A 23,615-nucleotide genomic window follows, 5' to 3' on the forward strand; every position below is an offset into this window, starting at 1 on the left:
TATGACACCCTGGAAAAGGCAAACCTATGGGGACAGTAAAAGATCAGTGGTTGCAGGGGTTGGGGGTAGGAGGGATGAGTAGACACAGCACAGAGGATTTTTAGGGCAGTGAAACTATTCTGTGTGATACTATAATGACAGATACATGTCATTATACGTTTGTCTAAACTCATAGAATACACAACACCAGGAGTGAACCCTAATGTAAACTGCGGACTTTGGGTGGTTCTGATGCATCAATGTAAGTTCATCAATTGTAACAAAAGTACCAGTCTGGTGGGAGATGTTGATAATGGGGAAGGCTTGCTATGTGTGGAGGCAGAGAGTATATGAGAAATCTCTGTACCTTCCACTCAATTTTGCTGTGAATTTAAAACTGCTCTAAAAAAATAAAGTCTATTACAAAAAAAAAAAACTTACACACTTAGCCTCATCAAACCCCACATACATACCAACTTTCACCTCTCTCCCTTTGCTGAGATATAAGAAGGTAACAACATAGGATGGATAGTGGGGAAACAGCCTCCCTGAGAGCATCTCCGGCTTGGAGGGATGAAGTGGGGATGGGTCTTATCCTTTGGACCCTCCAGATATACTAGGTCAGCATCTACAACGTGTTAGTAGAAATGAATGTTTGATTTGTGCTGGGCATTAGCAGCAGAGCAATGGCAGGAGCAATGGAAAGGCTTGGAGCTTGTTGAATTTACCCAGGAGACACCCTCACAGGCTTGTGAAGACTCTGCTAGCATTCGTCAGGCTGGCAGCCCTGACTCGGAACGAGTCAGAATCTTTAATATGCTAGCGTGCATTGTGAATTTCCAAAGTAGTAATAAAGTACCCATCATTTCTCAAAGCTTTTAACTAGCAGTCCTTTCTTCAAGCACCTCTCGGAATTTAAGAGCGACAAGCATTGAGAACGCTGATTTATTACCCTTTCATTTCTCTCCCCCAACTCATTTGCCAGTCCTCACTTGCTTTTCTGTGGCTAACACCATTGCATGCAAGGGAAGTTCAACAGTGCATCATGTCAATGTTTGGCATTTCTTCCATGTCAGTGTCCTCTAACTTATTTACACTTTCAGCTGGTAACAGGCATAAGTCCCGAAGTTCTCAATAATGACAAAAAATCCATTAAAGTCTTCATCTGCTGGTTCACTGCAAGCCTCACTGCAACCAAAAGTCTGTGCCAAGAGTTGTTAGAGCTGATTTATCAGCACAGTCCTAAGCATTAGCAACTGTATAAGTGGAATCCTTAAGACTGGGCTCTTTCAGAAAGTCATAGATCCTAGGACTCTGTCAACTGCAGCAAGCATGCCATTACCAAAAACAAACACACACACCCAAAGGTGTTTGTACTTGCTCTTCAAGGAGTGAAGAGCTTTGGTCACAAGGCTGTATTGTGGGTGTGACATGAAGCGGCAGGTAGGAAATTCACGAGCAGTTGACAAGGGGGTGAACCGAAAAATTTTTCAGTTTTTATTCAGTTCTACTGGCCTTCATTGAACTCATGTCACGGTTTACAGTGGTTATCGAGCCAATGAGGAAACCTTTTTCTAGCAACTCATGTTTTTCTTCTTTCCTCCCTCCCTCCCTTCCTTCTTTTCTTTTTTTCTTTCTCTCTTTCTTCTTTCCTTTCTTTTTTTTACAACTTTATTTAGATGTATTTTATAGCTCATGTAATTCACCTATTTCAGTTGTACAATTCAACGAGAGAATGTTCATCTAAGCCGCACAGCTCCTACAGGAACTAGCCCAAGAACCTGAAATCGCTGCTCCAAGGGCAGAATTTTATGGCTTAGAAGCAACATGGTTTGAATTCAAATCCTGGTGAGGCTATTTCCTAGCTATGTGCCTGTGGCTAAGCAAATCTCTCCAGCTTGGGTTTTTACTATGAGAATTCAATTAAGTAAATTTAAATTAATTAAAATGGAAGAGGATTAGCACAGAAATCTCACTACCTGGCTGTTGGGGTTGAACAGACCCTGCAAGCAGCTACCTTTCTCTCTGACCTCTTCATACCAGGATATGCTGTTTGTTTTCTAGTCATCAGTCTTGGGTTACTTACTTCCAATATTAACCACAAGGGTGGGGTGTTAACCAGTCATAACATTTGAAGAATCATGATCAAATTTAGACCTTGGAATAGTTTCCTGGGAAGGGAGTGTGAATGGAGGTGGGGGAGGGGTGATGACTTTGATGGCTCCTTGACCTTGAAGTCAGCCTTGCAAGGAAGCTCAAAGAGTAATTCTTCTAGGGACACACCCAGTCTCCATTTGTCTTCCCACATTGCACAAAGCCTGCAGTGTTGCAGCACCTTCAAAAGGAGCATCAATTCTAGCGTTAGCCGGATTATTTTACATTTTTCTTAGAATGCTTATGGAGGCCGTTTGCTAGTTGGTAGAACATAACGGGCTTTAGAGTCAGGTCTGGGCTCTTCCCAGCTCTGCCAGTTAGTAACTACATGGCCTTAGGCCCTTACTCACTGTGCTCATTTTAGAATGGAGATCCTGATAGCACCTGACTCATTGCTGGAAAAATGTGATAATAATAATGATAACACTGATACTAACAGAGTACTAAGTCTGTGCAAGACACTGGTTTCAGCATTTTATCTGAAGGAAGTAAATTATATTAAAAATTTAAAAGTTAATACCTTAGAGACAGGCACCTCCACACCCTAAGGATTCCTGGTATAAGGGGGAACGTTTATCGATCCTGACTGACTCTATTCATAAAAGACTCGCCCTAAACTGTTCGGGGAAAATTGAGAACAAGAGAGTGCTCCAGAGGGATAAGTTTGGGAGGGTCGGGGTGGAGGGGGTCCAGATGGGGACGCGTGTGTGTAACCTGATAATTGCTTCGTGCCATAGCAATTCGCGCCATAAAATGTAACTGTTTAAATGTTTTAAATTAGCCAATCATGTAAGACCGCGCCAACCTTTTCCCGCTTTATGCTTCCGAATCCTATAAAAGAGCTTGCCCCTTAAGGTTCGGGGTCGACTCCTCTGTCTCCCAAGTAGAGATACGTGTCGACCCGGAGCTCCGCTTAATAAACCTCTTACCTCTTGCGTTTGCATCAAGCTCGGTCTTCTGTGTCTGTGGGTCCGCGCCTTCCCGAGGCTGGAGTTGGGGTTCCCTTTTTGGGATCCTACATATCCGTATAACCTCATTTACTCCTCCCAATGGAACTGAGGTTGCTGCATCCATTAGTTCCCTTTTATAAAGGAGCAAACAAAGTCCAGAGAGAGGCCACTTCACCTGTCTGAGGTCACACAGTAAAAGGTGGAGCAGGGATCTGACAACCCGGGCTTCATCTGGCTTCGTCTGGCTTCATCACCCTCGTGTTCAATCACCCCACCAGACTACTTTCTCATGCTATATTGTCTCTTCTAAAGGAAAAAATGTATGCAAAATACAAGCGCAATAAATGGTAAAGTTGAAATAATAAATTATACTTCAATTTCCCCGGGCCTCACCAGCCTATGGAGTTCATACAAATAGTAACAATAGACATTTCACTCAGTTACGCCTCTGCCTGCAAGTCTCCTGAAGTTATTCCTGGGATGTCTCACGTGGCCCTCCTGTCCTTCCACACTTGCCCCTCCCTGAAGGCCCTGCCCTTGAAGTCCCTTGAGGGTGGAGCTTCACCCTGCTTCTCTTGTGGGTGTTCTCTGTGCCCCTTCCCAGGGCCCAAACCCTCTGTTCAAGTTCCCTGGTCCCTAAGCAGAAATGGGGCACCTGGGCCACCACAGTCAACACTGTCAACTTGGAGACCAGTAACTCTGCTGGGTTCTCCATCAGCCGTGTCCCGTTCAATTCAAAGGACATTTTTTAAGCAACTGTTACATTTTGGAAATGGTACTAAAAGACGTGTAAAAATGAAATAAGATGCAAGCAATCAGTACGTCCAGACTGGTACTCGAGAGCAGCTTCGGAACCCTCGTGTCTGCTTATGCTAAGGTCCCAAACAAGGTCAGCCTTTCTTACCATATTCATTAAAAACAGTGAAGGTTATTAAAGAGAAGGTTTTGTTGTTGTTGTTTGTGGTGGGCAGCTTAGAAAAATGCCCAGGTAAGACTTGCTAGTACCTATTTACTTAAACGATCGTCTTTACATTTGAATTCTTGCCAAGGAAATGTCTTAACTTTTGCTTCCCAGCTAGTCAATGAAAGCATCTGAACCTTGCCTGGGCATTGCAGCCTCGTAATCCCCCTTCCTACCTATTACCAGGGGTTCTATTAGTGGCCTCTCGGGGATTTTGGTATATAGTTACCTTAGACCAAAATGTCCTAGTTTACTCCGAAGCACTTTATTCCTCAGAGGAAGTCACTGTAAATTTAGAAAACCAACCCTACTCCTCTTCCAACCAAGGGGACATAAGACCGAAGAACAATGATGTGTCCAGTTACCCAGGTGACCGTGGGGAGAGAATTAGATAAGAGATCTCTAGGAAAATAAAAATGTCTACATAAATTTTATGAAAACTGAAGATGAGGAAATTGTAGTTATTTTTCTACAGCCTTAAACTTACTAAAAGTAAAGGCAAAAGCAAGATACTTCCCATCAAGAGGAGACAGAGAGAAGCACTAGCAGAAGTTCAAAGCAAGCCTGTATGCGGGGGGGGGCAGTGGTTACTTAGTAACTCCCTGCTCTCTCACAAAACTGGTTTAACCAAACTTTGTCCTACAAGGCCCTTCAGTTTAAAAAAGATTATTTATGATTGTGCTGCAATACTGCTTTCAATCCTTACAGGGCAGCTGAGTATTTGTTGAAAAATCAGAAGACAACAAAAACTTTCAGGAAAAAAAGTACATTCTGAGATAGTAGCAAAATCTGTTGTAAACAAAAAAGGTTGAGAGACTCAAATTTCCTGTTTAAAAGTGCATATAGGACTGTTTCTAAGTCCCCTCGGAATTTAATTTTACATTCATTCATTGAGAATTCACAGCCCTGCGTCATTTATTGGGCAAGAGGGTCAAGGGCCTGGTACTGAGTATAAGCCCATAGAAACCCTGAGAGTAGATGGGGAGCCGATGACGAGGGGAGGCCTGCAGGAGGCTGAGTGTGTGAGCCCGAGAGTGTCTGACTGTAGCCCCATCCCAGAGAAATGGTCCTGGGAAGCTCTGCTGGCCTGGCTGCTCACAGGCCAAGGCCTCAGGGGAAACCCTGTCCAGCAGAATCAGAACAATGAGGGGAGAGGGACAGAGCTATACCGGGGTCTAGAAGCCAAAGGTCAAACTGACAGGGGAGGGGGAAAGGAAGCCCCTGTGGGCTGGGGGAGTAGGAAGGCCCTGGAGTCGCTGGGGGCTTCAGAATCCCCCAAAATGGAATTGTTTAATGGATTCTCAAAGCACGTTCTATGGACCAGCAGCATCCGCAAGGTCTGGGGACTTGTTTCAAATGCAAATTCTCAGGCCCCAACCAAGATCATCAAAATCAGAACTCTGGGACTGGGGCCCAGCATTCTGTGTTTTAGAAAGCCCTTCAGGTAATTCTGATGACTGCTACAGTTTGAGAACAACTGGTTTAATGAATTGTTATGTTCAAGATATTGAGGCCCCACCTACCTCCCCTTAAATAGTACTGAGAACAAAGGATGTAATTTATGTCACCTTTGTATAAGAAAGGGGGTGTATTAGTTTCCTATTGCTGCTGTAAAAAATGATCACAAACTTAGTGGCTTAAAACAACACAAATTTATTGTCCTACAGTTCTGGAGGGCAGAAGTCCAAAATCAATCTGATTGGGCTCAAGTCAAGTTGTCAACAGGGCTGGTTCCTTCTGAAGGCTCTGAGGGGAGAGTCCATTTCCTTGCCTTTTCCAGCTTCTACAGGCTGTCCTTCCTTGGCTCATGACCGCTTCCTCTATCTTCAAAGGGTAGCATCTTCAAATCTCTCATCCTCACCTTGCCTCCTGTCCTAACTCTTACTCTACTGCCTCCCTCTTACAAGGGCCCTTGGAATTACAACGGACCAACTCAAGATAATCTTCGCATCTCAAAATCTTTAACTTAATCATACCTGCAAAGTCCCTTGTGCCATGAAAGGCAACATTCACAGGTTCTGGGGATTAGGATGTGAATATCTTTGGAGGGCCATTATTCTGTCTACTGCAGGGAGGAAGATGAGCAGATGCATTTTCATTTGCTTGTATTCACATAAATAAACACTGTAATGATGCATAAGAAACAAATGAAAGTGATTACCTATGGGAAATGTGGGAAGTGGGTAAGGGGAAACAGGGATGGGAGCAAGGACTCTCTTCCCAAAGCATACTTTTTATATTATTTTGAGCTTTGAGCCAGGCAAATATATTATCTGTTACAAAATGATAACACTAAAAAATAAAAAGGGATGAGAAACCTTTTTAATAGTTTTGTGTGTGTGTGTGTGTGGAAGATTAGCCCTGAGCTAACATCTGTGCCCATCTTCCCCTATTTTACGTGGGACACCTGCCACAGGATGGCTTGATAAGCGGTGTGTAGGTCTGCACCCAGGATCCGAACCTGTGAACCTGGGGCCGCCAAAGTGGAGCACGTGAACTTCACCACTATGCCACTGGGCTGGCCCCCATTTTTAATAATTTTTGCCATTTTTAGTAATTTTTGCCTGTTGAACTGTTCTGCTTGAACAGTTCATGCCAGAGACTAAACCACTGGGAACTTTGGAGTCATAGGAATTACAAGTATTAAGAGAAAAGCATTTTAGTGGTGATATAGTTACTAGGGGAAGAAGAAACAAGATAAAAGGATGGCCCATCTGGCTTGGATGTGAACAAAACAAGAGAGACACTAAGTCATACATAAGGGACTAAGCTCAGCCTTTAAGGAAAAGTTACTGTTTTGGTTTTGGGTAGTTTGTTTTTGAGTTAGAGAGTTCTCCTGAGGATCTTTCCAGTCCAAGTTTCCAGCAAAGAAGAGGGTCTGAGATCCCAACTCCTTCTACCTTTTTTAAATTTTTTTTACCTAAGTAATATATTGTGTCCATTAAATTGCATGCTATTTTCTTAAACAGGAGTAAATAGGAGAGCTCTCTGCCCTGAACATGTAAGAGAATGTCAGACACTCTCATACTAGTGCTGATCATTAGCTCATTGTTGAACATTAAGCTATAACAGTAGGGCAGGACAACTAAGATTTTGAGAACACAGCCAGGTGCATGCCAGGGAAATCATCTGCATGCAGTTAAAGGATCATTTGCATACAAACTTTATGTGTAACACTGGGAGCTGTTTCACCTGCGTTATGCACAAGAGGAAACTTCTGTCCCCTGCCCCTCATTCCCATCTTACTGCCTGACCTCCAACAGAGACTCCCAGGCAGAAGTGTCCCCAAGGATCATCTTGTACATATTTTGCATCCCCTCAGTGGTCCACCACTTATCACTTTTTCATTCCATATGTTCATCAACTCCTCAGACAGGCAGCCACCCTGGTCACTCCAGATCCCACATGCCAGCTGACTCTGACTACTCCTGACATAAGGCAAAAAAAGCTTCAAGTGTGAGCATACTTCTCATTTGCACGTTTTGATTATTCTTCCAGCTAGAGCAATCTGGCCTTTGCAGTGCCATTTATTATACACACAGTCTATGTCAGTCCCTGTGCTTGATAGGGGGTTGGGGAGGGAGTCACAAAGATAAATCAAGACATGTCCCCGCCCTCAAGTTATAGCCAAGTAGAGACCACCAATGCATAAAGACCTAAAATGCAAACAGTGCCATAAGAAAGGTATGAATAAAAAGCTAAGGAAAGACACATGCAGAAGCAATTAATTCTTCTTGGGAGAGTCACAGAAAGCAAGAGAGATATGATATTTACAGGATATGCAGGAGCTGGCAAAGTAGACAGGGAATGGCAACCCAACCCAAGCCACGGGGAAAGTATGAAGTGTGCAAGTACACAGACAATCTCCACAGACAGTTCACCTGTCAAGGCAGAAAAGACAGGGCTAGGTTATGAAAGGCTTTGCTAGCAGTTAGGACTATGGAGGTTCTTCTACAGGCAACAGCGGTCTTCTAGAAGGGTGCGTTCCCAGGTCAGATTTGTGTTAGGAACGTAATTCCAATGGAATTGTAGGAGGCCTTTATGGGTTTAGTCGACTTTACTGGCAATTTGGGAACCTTCTGAGGAGGGGTTGTATTATATAGTGCACACTCCATCCTCATGTTATGGCTCCCTGTTCTCTCTCTCTCCCTATCTAGGCTCCCATTTCCAAAAGAAAGTTCCCAATTCTTTTTTTTTTGAGATATAATTGACATGTACAATCATGCGTTGCTTAACGACGCGGACAGACTCGGAGAAATGCATCGTTAGGTGATTTAGTTGTTGTGCAAACATCATAGAGTGTACTTACACAAACCTAGATGGTCTAGCCTACTACACACCTAGGCTACATGATACTAATCTTATGAAACCACCGTCGTATATGTGATCCATCATTGACTGAAATGTTATGCAACACGATTATAACGTTGTATTAGTTTCAGATGTACATGATTCAATATTTGTATATATTGCAAAATGATCACAATAAGTCTAGTTAACATCCATCACCACTGTTACAAATTTTTTTCTTGTGATGAGAACTTTTAAAATCTATTCTCTTAGCAACTTTCAAATATACAATACAGTATTAACTATAGTCACCATACCGTACATTATATCCCCATTATTTTATAATTGGAACTTTGTACCTTTGAACTCCTTCACCCATTTTGTCTACTCCCGCCCCTCCTCTGGCAACCACCAATCTATTCTCTGTATCTATGAGTTCAGTTTTGGGTTTTTTTTGTTTTCATTTTGGACTCCATGTATAAGTAAGGTCATATGGTATTTGTCTTTCCCTGTCTGGCTCATTTCAGTTAGCATAATGCCCTCAAGGGCCATCCATGTTGTCACAAATGGCAAGATTTCCTTCTTTTTTTATGGCTGAATAATATTCCACTGAATAATATTCTATTGGATATATATGTATTCTCTTGGATATATATGTATTCTCTTGGATATATATATCCATTCTTCCACTGATGGACACTTAGGTTGTTTTCATGTCTTGGCTATTGTAAATAAGCTGCAATGAATATGGGGGTGCAGATATTTTTTTGGTAGTGTTTTCATTTCCTTCAGATAAATACCCAGAAGTGAAATTGTTAAAGATCATATGGTAGTTCTATTTTTATTTATTTATTTTAACTTTTTGTGTGGGTTTTTTTTTTTTTTTTGTGAGGAAGATTAGCTCTGGGCTAACATTTGTGCCTGTCTTCCTCTACTTTATATGAGACACTGCCACAGCACGGCTTGACAAGTGGTGCATTGGTCCACACCCGGGATCTGAACCTGCGAACCTCAAGCCAGAGCAGAGCGCGAGAACTTAACTGCTACGCTACTGGGCCGGCCCTGGTAGTTCTATTTTTAATTTTTTCTTTTTGTGAGGAAGATCAGCCCTGTGCTAACACCTGCTAATCCTTCTCTTTTTTTGCCAAGGAAGACTGGCCCTGGGCTAACATCCGTGCCCATCTTCCTCCACTTTATATGGGACGCTGCCACAGCATGGCTTGCCAAGCAATGCGTCAGTGCATCCCCGGGATCCAAACCCGTGAACCCCGGGCTGCCAGTAGAGGAGCGCGCACGCTTAACCACTTGCACCACAGGGCCGGCCCCATATTTTTAATTTTTTGAGGAACCTACATACTGTTTTCCATAGTGGCTGCACCAATTTACATTCCCACGAACAGTGCATAAGCGTTCTTTTCTCCACATCCTCACCAACACTTAACTTCTTGTCTTTTTGATAATATCCATTCTAACAGGTGTGAGGTGATATCTCATTGTGGTTTTGATTTGCATTTCCCTGATGATTAGTGATGTTGAGCATGTTTTCATGTACCTGTTGGCCATCTGTACGTCTTCCTTGGAAAGATGCCTGTTCAGATCCTCTGCCCATTTGTTAATCAAATTATTTGAGGGGGTTTTTTGTTTTGTTTTTGCTATTGAGTTGTATGAGTTCTTTATATATTTTGGATATTAACCCCTTATCAGATATACGATTTGCAAATATTTTCTCCCATTCGGTAGGTTGCCTTTTCATTGTGTTGGAAAGTTCCAAATTATTAACCCTCTATTATGCAGAGCAGCTTCTCCACATCTCAAAAATCTTGGCCCCAGCCACAACTCAAGCCAGCAGGGGCTCCTTCCATGCTTAATAATTATCAAAGCATTTTTCTAAATAAAGGCAGTTATTTTGTTAAGAGAAATTCTGTTCTATTAAATTATAAACTGTTATATTACCAGCTGTTAAAGGTAATATAAATTTCTTTATCTCATCACACACGAGTCATCTACAATATCAGCAACATTCTAAATATTTTACACATGATGGAAATTATTATGAAACATATTTATGCTTGAGAAACACATGAAAGTATTCCCAAATTTATTTCAGCATTTTAACATTCAAGGTAAAATAACTACAGGACACTGTGTTATGCTTGTTTTAAAAAAGGTTTATTTGTTACAAAATGTTAAATACTAAAGCTAAAAACATATAAATTCAGGTCAGGCTATATTAAAATACACACATACCCTTCTTTGCAAAATTATTAAAGATTGAATTAAACAGATGCTTTAAATAAAATAAAGTACTCTTGAGAACATTTTTGTCTGATTAACTATATCAGTGTAGTGTAGTTTTTTAAATTACAGTTGAAAAGTTTAGCTGTCTTGGAAGTCAAATTTATCCAAATTTTCAGTTTTCTGCTACTGCCCAATATGAAGCCACCATGCTGGCTCGCAAGGGTGAATTTCAGTTATGTTACTGAAACTTCCATATTACAAGCCTACTCTCCTATAATATGAACACAGAGTAGTCAGAATTATACAAAGGGTTATATGAGGTGAAAACCTGGCCTAGAAAGAAAAGGCCTTAGTTCTACCATACAGTATCTTCTCTAATTAAAATGATTGGTAAATATATTGAAGCAGAGACCAGCACAAAGCATACATTCATCTAGAAATAATCTTTCAGTCAAAAAAATCTAAAACAGCACTCCTTTCTCCAAGATAGTTTATAAGTATTTTTTAATTTCTTGTTATTTTAAATTGAGTTAATTCAAAGGTATTGAAGAGTCTAGGTTTAAAAACTAATTTGGCTACTGTTCTGATTAGCTCTGGAGGGCTGTGACATCTGTGTGTTTATGTCACTCACACAGGTGGTAAAGAACTTTCATAATAAAAACTATATGCTCAACACCAACAGGGCACCAGTTTCCAAACCCAACTTCCACTGAGGTCAAACGACCTAAAAACTATCTACGGTCTATTTAAATGTTAAATAGTATTTTCAAGAAAACATTTTATTTTGCTTTAGAATTTGTATTTTTCAATTTCCTAGATTAAAAGTTACTGATTTAGAATTCTTAGTGCTGTAATTCACATTTAAGAATATGCTTATGAAGAACAAAAGGCTACCAGTGCATTTTAAAAGGTCTTAAATGTGAATGAATTTCTAGAAATCTACTACAGTATCTATTCTTTACAATGCTAATCCTTATCAAATGGGATTTGCCAATAGTTAACTCAAGTGATTAAAATACAAAAAAAAAATAAAACGCATTCCAGTAATCTTCATCAACACAATCCAATTCAAATCAGGTTTCTTAGAAGATATATGTAGGGAATTTTTACTGTCTTACTCTGACAATGTTGGTATATATCCGAGGGCTAACTGTACAGCAGTATGTCTAATACTATGGTGTAAAATTGTTTAATCAAACCTTTGAATAGTTGGAAAAACTATGTGTATTCTAAAGTCATTGGAAATTAAAAGAAAAATATATTCCAATATTCAATTACAGATAAAAATGATGCTTAGAATAAATAGTAATCTAGTTTTCCATCTCTCAGCTTGTGAGCTTCTGATGTAACTATTTCTGTTCATATGTGATCCAAGGGAAACTATAATTCTGTCCTCTATCCTAGTACCATCTTTTCTACGTGTACCAAGTCTTTATATTCTTTCTTTTAACTTACTGAGTAATCTTGAAGGACAAGATTCATGCTACTCTTCATCAAATAACCATGCAGTCCTCAGAAAGAATTCAAACAATTCAAGCCACTGACATCCTAATCTTAGTAAATACACTAAAACAAAAACTCTTGAGTCTTCACTAGCGAATTCTCTAGAAAGCATCTTTTACTATGAGCATCTTTATAAATGCATATTAAAGTCACACTGGTCAGTCACTTTTACCAACATCCTGGTCTTACAGAGTGATTGAGAAAGTATTTGTACGTCTATGACAGAGCCAGAGCTCTAAGTGTTTTAAAGCTAAGACAACATGCCGTATTTCTCACTTGTCAGCCAAGGTGGCAGTGGAGGGAGGCTCTGGGTGGTACAGACTTCCCCAAAGATGGGAAACCACACGTGATCTCTTCCCTCAGCCAAGCCTCCTTCTCTTCCTTTGATGTCAATGCCTCTCTTCTGCTTTCAGAGAGAATGATGTTTGAACAAGAAAACATAGTACATATCCTGCTAGGAAATATTCGTAACTTTGGAGGCCCAGTACAAAGTGAAAATGCGAGGCCCTTCTTCAAACATTATTAAGAATTTCAAGGTGGCGATAGTAGAGCATTAAACCAAGCGTGGGGCCCTTCTAAGCAAGGGGCCCTGTGTGACTAGAAGGGTTACATGGCCATAAAGCCAGCCCTGCGAGGTTTCCTGCCTAATCAGAATCTCAGGGAAGAGACAAGATGGCTCCGCTGGGTTGTCCAGATACAAACAAATTCTTTTTCCATGATGGTTCAAACACTGTCACTGATTTGAAACCAAGTGGCGTTTCACTTTCAAAATCCCAGATAAATTTCTATTCTTAAAATTTCATATTGATCAACCTTACCCTAGATTTCTCATTATAGAATTAGTCATATTGGGTCTTTAAATGCCCCTTATTTTTATAGAGCAATTAATCAGACATGGTGACATTTCTGTATTAATCCTGTATGATTTTTTTTTTTTAATTTAAACATTTCCTAACTAGGAGGGGTATTAATATCACTAAAGCAATAGGGCATCTTAAAGGGAAAAGGTAGCTGTACAACAGCTTCATACACTAGGGTGAAGCTTTAGTTTTAGCCTATGGCAGATTTTGTTCCCTTTTAAGATCACAGTAGAACTAATAAACACATTAAGCAGTATGGTGATTTTTTTTTAACACCCATATTGGTGTTGGTCACAAGAATTTTACCGGAACCCAGAGGTATCCCATTCTTCATAATAATAAAAAGATCGTATGTAGATAAAAGCGCCAGGTTACATTACTAAGCAGCGACACTTCCGGGAGTGAATATACTTCCGGTATTCCGCAAGCTGCTTCAAGTACAAATTCGACGGCCATCTGTGCTTTTCAACAAAACTGCGTTCTTCCACTAAAATTTTTAGAAAAAGAATGTTAATTGAATGTATTTTGTTTTGGATCAAGTTTAGATATTAACTATTGATTTCTTATTTAATAGATGAGATCCAAGCTCTGCTTTATATCCCCTACCCTTCCCTCAAGCCTTCCACAATCATTTAACACACTTTTGGGTTACATCAGTCATCAGGCTTTATGTTATTATGTGATTTACAATTGCAGACATCTTGTCCACTGCTTCATCAAGCAGTATTTTGTTGTGTACTTTCTTTTTTTGTTTTCAAATAGGACTCGTTTTTGTCAGAGATGATAACGAACTTGTTTTTCCATTTTATTAGTTTTCTGTGTAGCTAACCCAACCTTCCAAACACCGTTTAAAATCTTCTCAATTCTATTTTACACCCAGTCACAGTTATCAAATAATCTCTCCACCCCTGTACTGGTGTCATTGTCGTTGCTGCCCTGGGGATCTCCCTTCTCATCGGGGCCCTGCACCCTTTTGCCTTCCAGGCCTGCTTCATTCTTTCCTGTTGGATCCCTCCAGCCCTGGACTCCAGGTCCTTCTCTCTGTTTATTCTCTAGTTTTGGTGAAGCACAACCTTTATTAGCTACCTTAAAAAGAGGGTATGTAACAAGTATTTTTGAGACCTTGCTTGTGATGAAACGTCTTTAATGGATCCTCACACACTATTGATAATCTGGTTTGGTATAGAGTTCTAGGTTGAAAACTTCCCTCCTGATGTTGAAGACAGCACTCCACCGCTTTCTAGTTTCCAAAGCTGTTAAGGACTCCAGTACCATTCAGATTCACAGTCCTTGGTAAGTACTCTGTGTGGTTTTTTTTCAATCTGGTAAACTTTTAGATTTTTCTACTGATAGTCAGTGTTCTTGTACGTCCCAGAGGTGGACCTTGTTCATTCATTAAGCTGAGCATTCAGCAGATCCTTTCAATCTGTTGACTTAGGTCCTTCAGTACTGAGATAACTTCTTATATTATTTCTTTGATAATTTCCTCCCACTGTTTTTTTCTGTATTAACTTCTATTACTCAGATACTTCACCTCCTGGCCTGAGCCTCCAATTTTTTAAAAAACGTTTCTCTCCTATCTGTCTCTTTATCTTTTTGTCCTACTTTCTGGGAGATTTCCTTACCTTTATCTTTCAACTCTTTTATTTATTTAGTTGGGGTTTTTTTTTTTTTGCTATCATATTTCTTATTTCCAAGAATGACTTCTTGCTCTTTTATTGTTTCTTTTAAATTATGATAAAATAGACATAAAATTTACCATCTTAACCATTTTTAAGTGTGCAGTTCAGTAGTGTTAAGTACATTCACACTGTTGTGCAACCAATCCCCAGAACTCTTTTCCTCTTGCAAAACAAAAACTCTTTACCCATTAAACAACAGCTACCTCCCCCACCCAGTCCCTGGCAACCACCATTCTACTTTCTGTCTCTATGAACATTGTTTCTTTTTTATAACATTCTATACCTGCTTTACGGATGTATATCTCTTATTCTTTGAGGATATTAATTTTAGTTTTTTTTTTTTTTAAGGTTTTCTTCTACTCTTTGTTCCAAGTTCCTTCTCTTCTGTTTTTTTTTGTGTGTGTGTGTGAAGAAGACCAGCCCTGAGCTAACATCCGATGCCAATCCTCCTCTTTTCTGCTGAGGAAGACTGGCCCGGTGCTAACATCCATGCCCATCTTCCTCTACTTTATATAGCATGCCGCCACAGCATGGCCTAACAAGTGGTGCGTCCTTGTGTGCCTGGGATCCGAACCGGCACACCCTGGGCCGCTGCAGCAGAACGCACACACTTAACTGCTTGTGCCACTGGGCCAGCCCCCTTCTCTTCTGTTTTTATTCATTTGGTTTTGGTTTTGGTATCTATCTTTCATGTTGGACATTGCCTCAAACATCTGTTAATCCTCAGTTATCTCTTTATATTTAAAAGTGAGATGCTAGAAAGCTGTTTGGAAATCTTTTGGGGGTGGGTAGAACTTGACTGGTGGAATACACTGTAGCATGGCTGCGCAGACATCTGTTGGGTTCACTGAGAGAATTCCCAAATGACTGCACCTATACATTTTTCCTCTGAGGCCGGAGAACGATGCTTCTGTTTCACACCCAGAGTATGGAACTCAAGGTGGCAAGTACCTGGCTGCCAGAGTTCTAGAACCTGGATATGGGAAGGAGGCTGGAGGCTTGTTATACAATGTGTACACTTCCACATGACCTCCATGTTTTCAGTCCAGCTCCTTACCTTGATCTCCCTGGAATTCACGATTCTATAACTTTTTTTAGTTTAATTTCTCCAGGAATAAACCACCCATCTCCTGTGATGAGGGAGAAGCGGCTGCCTGCCTGGGTGGGATGGAGTATAGCAAAAACTTTTTAACGTTCAACTAATTCTACTGCTTTCAACCCCAAACCTCATTCTGCTTTCTGAAATACCTGGTCCCTCGAATTCCTAAGGCTTTTGGTATTCTGCTGGGTGAATCAGCTTGTTTCTCATCAGTATTCCTTTCTGAGGGCACTTAGGTTTCCTTCTGCTAAGTCAGTTTCCACTTCTCCATCTACTGTTTAAATTCATCTATTATAATTTGGATTATCAAGGTCTTGATCCAGGATGCATGACCTGGATAAAAAGGAACAACCTAACTGCTCAGGGAAATTAGTTGTAGATTTCATTAGGAAGCAAAGGTGACATAAGACTACTCAGTTAAGATTAAAAAAAAGAGAAAAGTGATCACAGATGAGTTCTGGCAGCCAGCAAAAAATAAGACAAGACAAAAAACTCTATAATAAATAATATATAATATATATTGAAAATTAAACTGTGAGAGTAATGAATCCTTAAATGCCAAGGGTAATTTATATTCCTGTGCATTGCTGTTAGTTTTCATAAGAGTCCAGTATATAAAATATGTCTAATATTTAGTAAGCTATGTAACTGTGTTCTGATGTATCAGTGCCAGCATTAACATGGGATCTTTTCCAGTCTCAGTTTTCAATTTCTAAACACCTCTAAAAAAGAAAAATTCTCAGTGGAGAGAAAGCAACTCGCAGAATTCCAATAATAATTTGACAATTTTTGAAGCTGAAAATGTACAATTCTTTCAGGAAGCTGTAAAGCGACTGTGGTAAGAACCCTTTTCAACATCAAGTGATCATATGAAGTAGTCCCAGTGTAAGGTGATGGGGAGGAGAGGTGACCATAACATTCTGGAGGGGACATGCTCCCTTAAATGGACAGCCACTGCTTAGTTCCAGGTTGCTGCCATGTAGAAAGATGGGCCCAGAGTAGCCAGATCCTCCAACTTCTCAAACGAAGCCAGAAATTTAGATTTTTAAAATGTGACATGTTACAATTTTTAAATGTTGACACTAAAAAAAAATAAGAATACTGTGTGGTCCAAATAATACCCCTTGGCAGGCTACATTCAACCCACAGACTGCCAGTTTGTGACCACTGATTTAGACTATCCAATTCTCCCTTAGCCACAAGGGGCTTTTTTTCTCTGTCCATGAGGACACATCACAGCAGCTCTTGGACATGAACAGGTACTGCCGAATGAGAGCACTCATGATACCCTTTAATTTCCATCAAAGGAACATAAGACAATCACTGGCACAGCCTCTTCTTCCTCCCCTGCCTTCTAGATTACACCCTGGAGTCCTGCCGTTCACTATGCCAGGTGGTCATAACATATTATATAGGAAATTGTATAAGTAATAAAATAAAATAAAAATTAATAACTCGAAGGATTTATAGAGCATCTATCTCCCAAGACTGTAATAGCACTCCATGTATATCATACATTTTTACAAAATAGTAAGTGACAAATAATCTTGTTCTTCTTTAATAAATGAAGGTGACCTAAGAGTGGCATAATGAAAGTGGTTCTAAAATCAAAATTGTTCATTCATTTCATTTTTAATTGACTTCTTAAAGAATAACTCTACAAGAATGTCCCTACTAACTAACTGGTGGTCTAGTGGTTAAGACTCTGTGCTCTCACTGCTCTGGCCTGGGTACATTTCCTGGTAAGGGAACCACAGCACCCGTTTATCGGTTGTGACACCGGGGCGGCTGGCTGTTGCTGTGATGCTAAAGCTATGCCACTGATATTTCAAATACCAGCAGGGTTACCCACGGTGGACAGGTTTCAGTGGAGCTTCTAGACTAAGATCAGGAGGAAGGACCTGATCACCCACTACTGAAAAAATTGGCCAGGAAAACTCTATGAATAACAGTGGAGCATTGTTGCTAGAGCACTGGAAGGTGAGAGGATGGCACAAAAAGACCAGAGGGTTCCGCTCTGCTGTACAGAGGGTTGCTAAGAGTAGGAATCAACTCGACGGCACTAACTAACAGCAAGCAGAAGCATGCCTTATCTTTGATAAATGGACCTTGTAATAAAATAATTTAAAAAAATAATAAAATATAAATGGACTTTGTTTTTTTCTTGCATAAAGTAGATGGTTAGTAAATATCTATTGTTCTGCTTTGATTTATTACGTTAGTCTACTGCACTAATAGTTGAATTCTATGTAAGGAGGCTCCCAATAGGCATATGTTTGTTGACTGGCTGAATACCTCTGCCAATACATCTGCCAGAAACCGTTTCCTGGTTTCCTTAACTGTACAACAAGTAGCTGAATGAAACCAGAGATTTCACATCTTTTAGCAGCAGATTCTCTTTCACAAGTAAAATCGTTATGTAGAACTCTGATATAAAACAGATACTCTGCTTGAAAGTGGGAGGGAGGAGTCCAAGAATTGCAAATTTTAGCCTCTCTTCTTCCCTCCCTCCTCTTCCCTCACCTGCTCCTCACTCTCTGTCCCCCAGGTCAGAAGACCTTCAGGCATCTCCAAGGAGATTTCTCTGTTTAGAGTTTGAAACTACTTGACCAGGTGATATTTAATTTCCTTTTCCTTTTAACTTGATTATTCCTTGAGTCTCTTCCAGGTAATAACATGAGCAAACATTGTATCTAAACTGGTAGTCTACTCTGATGACTATTCTATTTTCATTCTCTTTCCTCTTCTGCAGCACTCAGAAGCTCACCCTTTGATTGGTTTTAATCTTTATAATTTACCTTAAAAATCACATTATGTATACTCTCTGCTCAGTAAGTTTTGCAACACTCTTTGATCAATAAAAAACTGTTATTTTCAAGTAATACAATGGAATCCTATATAGATATACTTAATGGACATAGATGTCAGTACAATAGAACTACATAGTGTAAATAATAAACAATAGTTACAATTCCTTTACAAGAAAAAATTTAAAAATATGTACTGTTTAATTTTCCTTCTGACTTAGAAGGTTAAAACCAAGATCTCATTTATCATAACTAAATGCCACCTTAGGCCACCTTATCTCTCTACTTCAGGAAAAAAAAAAAGAAAAACATTTAAAAATAAATGGGAGCTATAAAACAATCACTAGAAAACTTCTTGTGTAACACAGGTGACTATACGTTCAAGTGTCCTCAATTACAACACTGCATATTTGAAAGGAAATGTGTTACACTGACTTTTTATTTTTTAAAACTACTATTCCTACAAACTATGTCTCAAATCTAAGAACAAAGAACATAAAGTTTTCTTTTCAAAACAGTAATTGGCAATCTACCTGAAAGATCCTGAAATTCAGGCTTTTGACTGAAGATGAGGTAGTTAGTGGCAATGAAATGAAGCAGCCAGGTGGAGAGGCAGTCAGAGTGGTGAAACTGCAAGAAAAATGGAAAGTGAAACAACACTGCATATAACCCATCAATGCGAGGATTAGACCAAGAGAATGGTCTGGGAGGACGCACGGAGAGCCCACACCCATGTTTCGTGTGTCTGTACACGGCACAGCCTTCAGCCTACTCTGGCAGCAGAAAGGAAAAGGGAGCGTTATTAACAAATAAAATTACATCAATGAAGAAACTGAATCATATGAACAAGCTACTGCTGCTGAGCGGCTGAATGCTCTGAAACAGAGGCAGGGCTGCATCTGTGGTTAACAAAGACTATTGGGGGTTCTTGAGGATTTAGGTGAAGCATTTAATCTAAGGTCATGACCTTCACTAACCGCACTTGTATCTGTGTAGCAGAGAAAAGATTATGCTTAGCAAAGGTACACCCTTGGCCATATCTAAACAAGTTCACCTGAGAAGCAAACCAAAAAATATCTTGAGAAGGAAATGTCATCAACCCAAGGGTATGGGTTTCAATGTGTAAATATTTCTATGGGAAGGTTATGTCTGAATAGTTGCTTTTAACTGGGATGTACTGTTATGCTGAGCAGCACATCTGCCACTCTGAGTTCCAGTAGCTAATGGAAGGGAAACTTAGAGCAACTTGGCCATGACATCGTCACCTTGGTGCTAATCCAGTGACACTCACTGATGCACCTAGCCACTCACTTCAGACTACAGTAACTCGCTGGCAGGTACACGGTACAGTTCTTTTTATTATTACTGTGGTAAAATATACATAACATAAAATACCATTTTAACCATCTTTAAGTGTACAGTTCAGTGACATTAAGTACAATCACATTATTGTGCAACCATCATCATTATCTATTTCCAGAACTTTTTTATCATCCCAAACTGAAACTCTGTACCCATTAAATAATAACTCCCCTTTTCCCCCTACCCCCAGTCCCTGGTAACCACTATTCTATTTTCTTTCTATGAATTCGACTCTTCTAGGTACCTCATATAGGTTGAATTATACAATATTTGTCCTTTTTCTGTTTTATTTTATTTAGCATAATGTCCTTTCATCCATGTTGCAGCATGTATTAAAATTTCATTACTTTCTAACGCTGAGTAATATTCCACTGTTTGTATTACCACATTTTGTTTATCCATTCATCTGTTCATGGACATTTAGGTTGTTTCCACCTTTAGACTAAATATAGCTCTTTTAAGGACACTCAAAAATAGTATATAAGCAATAAGTAATGTTAAATTGAAGAAATATTTGTAATCTCAGATCTTAAGGAAGAAACTCAAGTATTGCTCCTTTAAAAAGTTACAATGTGGGAATATTGTAACATGTAAATTCACAAGTCTCTGATTTTCATTATACAAAATCAGATTTTTGGATTGTAAGAGACTTTATAGTTTATTTAACCCCACATCACATTTTAACAAATCTTTTTTCACCTTATCTTTTAGCAGATGAATGTGAGTGATCTCAAGGGAATAGAGCAAGACTGTGTAGCTATTTTAACTGAAGCCACCAGAGCAGATAACCTACCAACAGAAATTCAGAATGTTGCCTAAGGGCAGTGACTTTAAAGAGAAGAGAGATCACAGAAATGAACAACTGGCTACAAAAACATGGTTAAAATGCAAAAATTTCATTTTTGACCAAGATTTAAGATATCATAATTGTGGACTCTTGACAAGAGACAGAATGCATCTCACTGTAAGAACTACTTTTTTGGAAGAATATGTGCTGATCTGAGAAAACAGGTTTAAACTGAAATAAACAGAATAAAAAATAAAGGCATTAAAACAAAAAAACTACGAACCAAATGCTATAGCATTTAACAGCTCTGTGAAGAAGAACAATGGTGGAGAAAGCACCCAGAAGCTCACAAGGAAAAGGTCAGAAACAAAACTGGTGGCCTGAAACAGCCAAATATTAATGCACAGATTATAAGTAAGAAACTGAGTTTAAAACTTTAACACGAGAGTAAATAGGACTTCATAGGAATCACCAAAGTTTGGCTCGATAGGGTTTAAAGAGGAGTAAAGATAAAGATATCTCTGCCTCAATCTGAAGGAACTGATCTGATTAAGGGAAAGAAGCTGCTCTTGCATGTTAAGAGTTCAACTTGATGGAAATATACGAACCTGAAGGTAGAATCATGGTAAAGAATTGAGAGAGGTTAGGGGAAAGTAGAAGCAGAAATTAGAGACATCAAAACTGCTCAACTATATCGAAGGTATGAATGATGCTTTCCTGATACACAATACAAAACTGGCAGAGATGATAACAGAGTGATTGGAAAGTCTGATTATTCAGAGAGCTCCTGGAAGTCTAATTCTGCTAAAAGATAATTTCGACTCCTAGAAGTCAGAGAAACAATGAGGGAAAGGTTAACTCAATTCTACCAACCGGATGAACTGGCTGGTGAAGTGGAACCTCAAACTAGGAACTTCAGAGAACTGGGGAAGAAAATCATCCTGTTATCTGGGATTCATAATCGCCAAATTAGGGACCACCAGGAATACCACAAAGGAAAACTGGTAAATGTAGGTTTAATCTTACCAAATAGAAAAGTCTTCAGTAACAAAGAGTAAAATTCAAAAAGTGTTGGTATCTTAGACTTTCATAATTTAAGGGACAGGGAAAACAGGTCAGGAAGAATTTCTGACAATGCAATCATAAATGATGCTAATGAGGAACCAAGTGTGTGTGTATTTGGGACAGGAGGGCGCCTAGAGAAATCAATGCAACCATACAGGAAGTTCTTTATGCATAAACTATTTATTTATTTATTTTTTTTTTTGTGAGGAAGATCAGCCCTGAGCTAACATCCATGCTAATCCTTCTCTTTTTGCTGAGGAAGACCGGCTCTGAGCTAACATCTATTGCCAATCCTCCTCCTTTTTTTTTTCCCAAAGCCCCAGTAGATAGTTGTATGTCATAGTTGCACATCCTTCCAGATGCTGTATGTGGGACGCGGCCTCAGCATGGCCAGAGAAGTGGTGCGTCGGTGTGCGCCCGGGATCCGAACCCGGGCCGCCAGTAGCAGAGCGTGCACACTTAACCACTAAGCCATGGGGCCAGCCAATGCATAAACTATTTAAAAGGATACTAAGAGATAAGGAAAGAGAAGCTTGTGTCTATTTTTTTAAAGTATGACAGACTAGTTAGAATAGCATGAAAATGATACATTAAAAATGAACTGAGGAGGCAGAGTCAAGATGGCGGCGTAGGCAGACTCGGAACTCACCTCCTCCCGTGGACACAGCCAATTTACAACTACTTGTGGAAAAATTGCCCCTGAGACAGAACTGAAGAATGGATGAGAGGAACTCCTGCAACAACGGACAATCCTAACTGAGGTGGAAGAGGCAGAGACTCCCTTCTGGAGAGGAAAAACGCCGCCTTCACAAGCCGCCAGCTTCACGGCCGCCGGGAGCAGCTCACAGGTACGCAGCCTCCCTGGAGGCGCGGGGCCCTGAGCCGGGGAGCGCCCCCGCTGTGGGCATTTTGTGGACCCAGCACAATCGAGACCAGCGGCATAATATCTGACTTTGCCTGCTACTAAAGCATTGGGGAGCACCCCCAGAAAACCCGGTTCACAAAGAAACTAAAACTGGCTCTTAAAGGGCCCGCACGCAAACTCACCCATTTCAGAAAGCATCCTAAAATCACCAGAAAGAAAGGTGCACAGTGCTGTGGTGAAAAGAGACTCACCAAATAGGCCCTGAGTGCATCTCGGTGAGGGGTGAGACCTCTCCAGGGACTGGGACAGTGGCGGCGGCCATTGTTGTGGCCTGGTGTAGGCATGCTGACACAGACACCATTGGAGTTCTCCCTGAGGCCTGCTAGCCCAGGGTCTGCCCCACCCGCTAGAGCACCGATTTAATCCAGCTCAGCCAGGGCAGGCAGCCCACCCTAGAGACTGGCCCCACCCAACAACAAGCCCTCAGGCAACGTGTGGGCCTGCAGAGATTGGTGACTGGATTCTCTGCAGCCTAGCAACTGAGCCGACTTGAGCGGGGCAGGGTGTGCACAAGGAGCGGGTGGAGAGTGTGGGGCGGTGGCAGAGTGTGTGGGGCTCCGCCGTGGAGAGACTGGGTCCGCTTGGGGAGGTCGGGGCACGCACACGGGGCAGGACTGTGTTGACTGTGTGTGTGGACCTGTGGGCGGCAGGGCTTCTCAGCCGCAGAAGACTTGTGCTTCTCAAAGACCCACATAGGAGGTTTGCTCCACCTTCCAAAACCTGAAACAATTGGGTGCTCCTGTGCCTGAGGCCAGCCCCACCCAGCTGCAATCCTCAGAGAGCTGACAAGAGACCTAATAGGCTAGAGGCTTACAGCAATTGTAAGGCCCTGAGCCTAACAACCTGCCACCGTGGGGGCCTACTCACTTAAAAGAAATACTGCAACACAAATGTGGTATTAGAACTTGCAGCCAACTGTGTTGGGGCTCCCCACACCTGATAAAGAGACTGAA

General features: G+C 40.6%; 1 protein-coding gene across 1 annotated transcript in view; it reads right to left on the reverse strand.

The window, feature by feature from the left end:
• Positions 1-10,487: 10,487 nt before the first annotated feature.
• RHOBTB3 (Rho related BTB domain containing 3) overlaps positions 10,488-23,615 on the reverse strand; it is a 59,461-nt gene continuing 46,333 nt past the window's right edge. The window contains exons 11-12 of the mRNA XM_004420358.3: positions 19,057-19,153; positions 10,488-13,422 (exon numbers count right to left, since the gene is read on the reverse strand). Coding sequence (XP_004420415.1) covers positions 13,307-13,422; positions 19,057-19,153 — 213 coding nt within the window. The 3' untranslated portion in view covers positions 10,488-13,306. The remainder of the gene's footprint in view (positions 13,423-19,056; positions 19,154-23,615) is intronic.

Source organism: Ceratotherium simum, chromosome 4, assembly GCF_057802395.1.
Source record: "Ceratotherium simum simum isolate JZ-2026a chromosome 4, ASM5780239v1, whole genome shotgun sequence".
NCBI classification, from domain to species: domain Eukaryota; kingdom Metazoa; phylum Chordata; class Mammalia; order Perissodactyla; family Rhinocerotidae; genus Ceratotherium; species Ceratotherium simum.